This window comes from Hibiscus syriacus, unplaced genomic scaffold (assembly GCF_006381635.1).
Source record: "Hibiscus syriacus cultivar Baekdansim isolate YM2019G1 unplaced genomic scaffold, ASM638163v2 tig00111458_pilon, whole genome shotgun sequence".
Classification (NCBI taxonomy): Eukaryota; Viridiplantae; Streptophyta; class Magnoliopsida; order Malvales; family Malvaceae; genus Hibiscus; species Hibiscus syriacus.
The window spans coordinates 257,686-265,336 of record NW_024063097.1 but is presented as its reverse complement, the minus strand read 5'-3'; the positions used below and the strand labels follow the sequence as shown (position 1 = coordinate 265,336).

The following is a 7,651-nucleotide window of genomic DNA, read 5'->3' as shown; positions in this document are numbered from 1 at the left end:
TCCTACCCGAACATGATCTCTACCCCGCATGTTAATTTTGAACAAGTCATAACCGCATATATTTCTAATTCGCATGCTTTGAACATAAAGTAAAGCATGAAATAACTCAAGATAGCCTAGGGTTTAGAATGAGGTTTTGGGGTGAGCTCTAACTCCTTGTAGTCTCCCGGTTTAGGTTCTAAAGATGGTACCCAAGTTCTCCTTGCTGGTGCCCCCTTGGGATTGCCAAACCCTTAGTCCTAAGCCCATTACAAGCTTATGTGGATTAAGTTAAACTCGAGAGGATACATTCCCTTATGCCCATACGGAGAATAAATTCACACGAAGACATAAGGTATATGAATCCTGAAGGTTACTTGCTAGGCCCATACGGAGAATAAATTCTCACGAGAGCGTCGCTTTCACCCCCAACTTAAAACGGGTTTGGAGCTCGGGTATAGAGCCTTAAATGGAAAAAGTTAAAGATCTGAAATCATTGAAAAAAAACGTCAGTACAACTCTTTATTTGAAAAATAATCAAAGATAAATAATTGGAATCGAATAAATAAATTAAAATTTAAACTTGCAATTTTCTATCCAAAAGACAACCGAAAATTAATTTCGGCCTGACTCACTTACCTGTCCCTAGTGGAGTCGCCAAGCTGTCTCGAACGTCTTTTGGTTGGACTCAGAATTGGGCTTCGACTTGAATGAGTGGGTTAGAGTCGCCAATGATTATTTTAAAAACATTTAGGTAGATCGGACACCATCTTACCTGATTTGCGTTTTACTAGAAATGTGTCGGGTTCGAGAGTCGGTTACGGTCAAAGAAGGATTAGCACCCTTGAACCGCCCTTTCGGTACTAATTAATTTGTCGGTTGTCTTTAATTGCGAAAATTTAAATTTAGATTGAAATTAAAAAATTCAATTCAAAATAATAATTACCTTTAATCGATTGAAATTACTTCACTACCGAGGCTAACAGCTTCAGCAGCGCCTTCCCGTGAAATCAACACCGTAGGCGGCGGTGACGATGGCAATGGAACCGTAGAATCCGAAGCTGCCGATTTATTGGATCTCCCTTTCATAACGTCAAAGAAAATCCTCTGAAATATGGAGAAGGCCGAGAGAGCAGAGAGAGCGATGAAGGCGAACCAGAGTCTGAAAGCTCCGAACCTGGGATGAGCTGTCCAGATGAACCGGAACTTCGAGCGTAGGCCAAGGAAAACCAAGCCGGTCTATCTGGGATGCCAAGACCAGCCGATCGCGAGCCCGATCATTACCGCTAACCATATAAGCATGGCGCATAACAAAACGTCGACGAATGTTTCAGCTACCGATTGTTTCTTCAAAAACTCCACTAGATCGAAGAATATCCCATCCATTTTTTACATAAAAAAAAGAAAACAAAGATCTTAATGGACTTGTTTTTAATCGGCGATTCAATGAACTCTGATCAGCCTCCAAGGAGAGATCCAGGGAAGAACATTCTTTCCAGGAAAAGAAAAGAGAAATTATAAACAATTTTTTTTTATAAAACTCCTCCTCTTCCCTCTCCTTGTTGCTCTTTTTATAGCCTCCACCATGGTGCGTAGGTTGTAGGCAGTTTATTAGAAGTGCATTAAGCAGTTACTTGAGATCCCCTAATGTGGTTCCACAATCCCCATTATGCATGTTCGTGTAACAGCTCCATTTTGGGATGTGGGATATGGGGTTGAACGGGGCGTCAAAAATAAAATTAATAGTATTAATAATATTAATTAATAATAATAAGTAATTATTATATATATAGTCCGGTCAAAAAACGAATGTCTACAAGTAGCACAGTGATGACAGGAACAACCGGTCCATTTGCTTGTTACCCATTGTTGTTTTTCTGTTTTTTTTCTTCTTTTTAATATATATATATGAATAAAAATGGTTATTACAAAATTTTATCTTATAAAATTAATAGGGTATATCAACGACATATGCCCATCCTTTTTTTTTCTAATTTTCATTTTACGATTATAATTTTTCTTACAATGCTTCATGAAATTGAATAATTTACAAAGTCTCATATAAGGAATTCCCAATCTAACACCAATCAAGTAAATAATTCCCTTCATATATATATACATGTTCATGGTCAAATGACAAACTGTTTTAGTTAATATATATGGCATAGTCAAATGTGATTTGGATTTAGTTATTTAGTTGAAGACTTGTGTAACATTCTACTTCAAAAATCACGTGCATGTTTGACAAATTCAATAGCTTAGCTAAAAATAAGATAGGGGACGACTTCTATGCATTGCAATTTGAAATGACGACGGTCGGTTTATATACGACTTTGAATACAATATTTTAACGATATTCACCCCTATTTCAAAGTGTGTATATAAAATAAATAACAGCAATCATTAATTTATAAAATTAATTACACTACACTTTTTTACATTATAACATCATTTTAAATTAAATTTTATTTTTTTAAATATTTTAATTTATTCTCTAAACTATAATTCTCATTATAAATTAATATCTAAATTTCAAACCTTTCAATTTTATTCTAAATTATAACTTTTTATTTTAAATTAATTTAAAATTAACATTTTAATTTCATTTTTCAATTATTCTTCTTGATGAATTCATTTTTAAATTATTAGTATATATTAATTAAACTTTAAACCCCAAGAAAATGTCCGAGGAGTAATCGAGGACGAGAGAAAGGACACCAATCTAAACAAAATTTAGTTCCTAGTTTCTACAACCATTTTAACAACCAAAAAAAATCAAACTTTCAATTAATATAAGTATTATTATAATTATTAATTATCATATAAACATTAATATATATTATGTAAATGAACTCGTCTAGCTACCTATATAATTAAAAAATGAGTGTTTTTAAATGGAATTCAAAATATTTTGCTTTCATTTATTTTAATTAATAAAAAGTAAAAAAAATTTTTCCCCGCATTTGCTATATCCAAATTAGAGATGTCTATCGAGTGAGTCGATCAGGAGTTGATTAGTGCTTGACTCATGCTCTTTAAAAAAAATTGTTGTTCGACTCGACCCGTTATTCATTAAACACATAAGAATTTTTACCTTATTTTTTTAACTATATTTAAATTCTAGTAAATTAATAATTGATTTAATATTTAATATTTTTATTATTTATTGGAAATTAATAAGTTAATAGTATTTATTATGTAGTAATATATCATCTTTCATATTATCTATTAGTAAATTAATATTTTTTAATTAGGCATTTTCTAATTGAATAGATTTTTAATAAAAAAATAATTATTGATTAGACATTTTTTTAATTGAATAGTTTTTTAAGCTATCTATTAAAAATTATAAAAATATTAATGAATTATTATCGAGTCAACTCATTAAAATCTTTAAATTAAAACAAGTTGAGCATTGATTGAGTCTTAACGAATCATTTAAGCAACTTATAAATTTATTCAACTCATTAATCATCCCTAATCTAAACAGACAGTTCTGGTTAGATTATAAAATAACCGAATTATAGACTTATTACTATGTTTGGAAAAAGTTAAAAATAATAATAACGATGATAAATTTTTTCAACAAAAAATTGAACAAAATTGAAATTGAATAATCCAATGAAAGAATATTTTAATAGAAATTCGGGCATATATATACAATATAAAAAAAATCTTGAACGAATTTAATAAAATATCCACGTCAGCCATTTAAAAAACTGACAAATCATCGTCATATAACTAGAACTTGGGGAAAACTCAACGGCGACAACAGTGGCACGTTAAATATCCCCTTCATATTCTCCAAATCCAAAAAGGTAGACCAACTTGACGGCGTCAAAGGCACTTCACCGTTACTTTTCTCTTTGGCCACGTCATCATTTTCTCTCTTCACTGCCTTCACTATTCTCTCCCCCCTTTCGCCGTCATCTCTGCTCCGTTTCTTCTCTCCGTCGTCGGCGCTAGCATCCGACTTTCCTACTTCAAGAGGGAAATTAACAACTGCTTTCGAGCCACGTAGCTGGAAAGCAGCTCGGTCGTAAGCCCTTGCGGCTTCGATGGCCGTTTCAAAGGTTCCTAACCAGATCCTAGACCCTCGTCGGGACGGATCTCTGATCTCCGCCGCGAACTTCCCCCACGGCCTTCGTCGGACTCCTCTGTAATGCTTCTTCGGCTCTGCCTGAGTTAAATCCGGTGTACCGAACTGAATCTGCTCCACCTTCGGAGGTAACGAGATTTTCAGCGACGGTTTTCGAGTCCGAGAGCTCGAATTCGAAGAAACTTCAGGTTTAGCCGCTGAAAGTGTTTGAGGTTTGAACTCAAATCCAAAAGCACCGGCGTTGGATGAGAAGGATTTAGGCGTGGTGAGATCGATAACTTTAGGTTTCGACTCAAATTGAAAGCCAAGAAAATTAGGAGAGAATTGAAAGAAATCATTATCGTCCACGGAATTAAAATCGGATACAGTAAGAGACGAATCAGAGCTCGAAATCTCCAATTTAGAGGTGGAAACTTGAGGCTTCGTCTCAGTAATCCATTGATTTTGAGTAGAAAAACTCCCTAATCCAACTGGAGAAAGTTCGTCGAGTAAATATCGTTTGATATATTGAAGCGTGCTTGATACTTCACTGCTTGCTTCCATATCCAAAGAACAAATAAAAGAATTTCAAAGGATTTTTTTTCGAGAAATTGAATGAATAATTTTGAAGTAGTTCTTGGTTGAGAGTAGAAGAAGAGAGTGGGAAGCTTTATATAGGAGATGAGAAGGGAGGGTTTGAATTTGGCTTTTCAGACATTTTCAACGGTGCTTCGAGGATGGAAGAAGGAAGCAGAGTGTGTTCTTTTCTTTTACACAGCGAAAAAGGTCGTGTGTACCCTGTTGAATATTTCACCATCGGATTCGTTGGAAAAGTATATTCAAATCAAGGATCAAACGGCTGAGGTTTTATGCTTTGCTTGCGTTGCATTTCTTGGTTGGTTCCCAAAAAGTTTCTGCTTTGGATAGAATTATTGGTCAAAATTATTATTATTATTATTATTATTATTAGGGTAGACCATAGTGGTAAATAGATCGTTCGGATTAGGTTTAGATCGAGTCATTTAAAGTTGAATAATTTTAGGTCAAGTTTATATTTGATTCAGGTTGATTCGGGTCAAAATAGGTTTGATTTAAATTTAGTATGGGTTTATGATAAGTTGGGTCTAATATTAGGTTTGGTCAACATCGGACCAAGTTAATTTTGAGTAGGGTTAATACTAGATCAATTGATCTACGGTTCGGTTAATATAAATTCATTGATTTTCGAGTCAAGTCAATGTTGGATCGAACAATTTACGGGTTGGGTCAATACCAAATGAATTGATTTTCGGATCGAATAACCCTTAAATGTTCGAGTCAATTCGAGTTGAATTGGATAGGAGTATGATCGAATATATATATATAGTTAGGATCTACTTACACAATGTAAAACTTTTTAGTTTTACACAAATTTAGGACCATTGGATGAGTGAAAATAGATTGTTGAGATTGACTTATTGTATTTTTCCAGTAAATATCTTTCACATTTCCTACTTTTAATCTCAATCATATGTTTTCACGTGTTAGAATTTATATTTTTTTCTTATTGATCAATCCGAAAAATTTATGATGTGCTACTGAAAAATAAAAATTTTAATTATAAATTTTATTATTAATTAGAATTTTTTAACCAATTTTTTTATTATTTAATTATAAATATAATATTTTTATTGAATCTGAACAAAAATAATAAATTAATTATATTCAAGTGAATATTGATTTAAGCGATTTTTCAAATAATATTATACTATCAATAACATTTTAATTTTAAATAAAAATATATTTAATCACTTTGACTTAAAATTGAGTCAATGTTCAATCAAATCTAACTTCAGTAAATTAAATTTAGATTAATTTCAATTCGAATTACTTTCAATTTTGGTTGCTTTTAATTCAATTTTTTTTTTTCAGTTTGGATCTAAATTGGTCCAACTAAAATTCAAGTTGATTTTAATTTAGATTGCTTCAACTCGAGTTTCAGATTAAATTTATATCATATTTAGATTTATATCAAATTTCAGGTCAAATAAAACAATTCAAATGATCGAATTTGTCAGGCCTAACTATATATTTTGTGCTTTATCTTTTTATATATATTTTTATCATTTAATCATTTTTGATAAAATTATATCTAGTATTATGCTTATTTTTATTTTTGATCCCTTATCATTAATTTTGATAGTAGAACTAATGGAGAAGACGGTTTAAATTGATGTAAGAACAATTTTATTCTCTAAAACTTATACATTAGATTAATTTGATTATGATTTGAAATAATTTAATAAAATATTTAAAATTTAATTAATATAACATTTATTTTAATTGAAAATATTTAATAAATTTAATAATATAATAATACATCTTATTAATGAAATTTTATTTACAAATATATTATTTAAATAATTATTTTATTGAATAAAAAACGAATGAAAACAGAGTGTATTTCAAGGAATCAAACTTGGGATTACATGAGAAAGAAGCATTTACCTACGGAGCCAAATTTAGTTGTTAGTAATATGTTCACAGATATAATATTTATCTTATTATCTTCGTTGGACTAATTACATTTAATAGTTAAGATTAAATCTTTTAAATTTAAGATAATTCAATTCTTTTTCTCTATAAAAAAATCATTTTCTACTATTAATCTTAAAACTTAAAATAATTAAAAAAACGAATCGAAGTTTAAAAAATTATAACGCGTGAAAGACTCTAGATCCATGTGTATACATATCAGCTAAGGACTCATACAATGAATAAATGTTTCGGTGAGCAGTCTCTATTTGCAGGGTTTGTATTACTACCGGCTCCAGGTCTCCCCTCCTATGGTCTTCCAACTCTTAATAGTCTCAACTACTCTCAACTATTCTCTCTCTCCCCCTCTCTCCCTCCCTCTCCCTCTCCCTCTCTCCCTCCTCCCCCCCCTCCCCCTCCCCCTCCCTCGAATCGAATTATCATTAATCGAATTTTTTCTTTAACCGTTAATCGAACATGACTATTTTTTGAAAATATTAACCGAACCGAGCAAACCGATTTTTTATACCTTTTTTTACTTAGATTAATTTAATTATAATAGATGTATATTTTTTATTTGAGTTAAAAATTAATTAGGTATTGATAATTTAATGAGTATAGTTTGATTAAAAAAATAATCGGTATTAATTTTTAATAGATTTGTGCTTAAAATATGTTTATAATATATATAATATTTAATAATTTCAATTAATTAACCGATTTCGAACCGAATTAATTATTAACCGAAGATTAAAAAAGTATTAACCGTTCCCCGACCGAATTAATTCGGTGGCTAATCGAATTAACTGAACTAATTCAATTCAGTTAGTTAATTCAGTTAAAACCGAATAATGAACATCCCTAATAAAATCTCAAACCTCTTAGCATGGATTCAAATAGCGGCAGGTAACGGAATAACAACCACTATTTAACAGTAACGGCAGAGTCTAAAATCACTATTGTGGAAAATAGCGGTGTGAAGCGGAATCACACCAATAGCTGCGACCGTAATTTAACAAGTTAATAGCATATCACTATTCTCGCTATTGTTCCGCTACTCTATTTTTTTTAAATCAGCTC

At 31.3% G+C, this 7,651-nt stretch overlaps 1 protein-coding gene across 1 annotated transcript; it reads right to left on the bottom strand.

Annotated features, from left to right (window-relative positions):
- Positions 1-3,595: 3,595 nt before the first annotated feature.
- LOC120163503 (ethylene-responsive transcription factor 5-like) lies at positions 3,596-4,710 on the bottom strand. Its single transcript, XM_039173428.1, has one exon. It carries the CDS (start codon positions 4,619-4,621, stop codon positions 3,713-3,715), a length of 909 nt encoding a protein of 302 aa, XP_039029359.1. The 5' UTR covers positions 4,622-4,710; the 3' UTR covers positions 3,596-3,712.
- Positions 4,711-7,651: the final 2,941 nt, after the last annotated feature.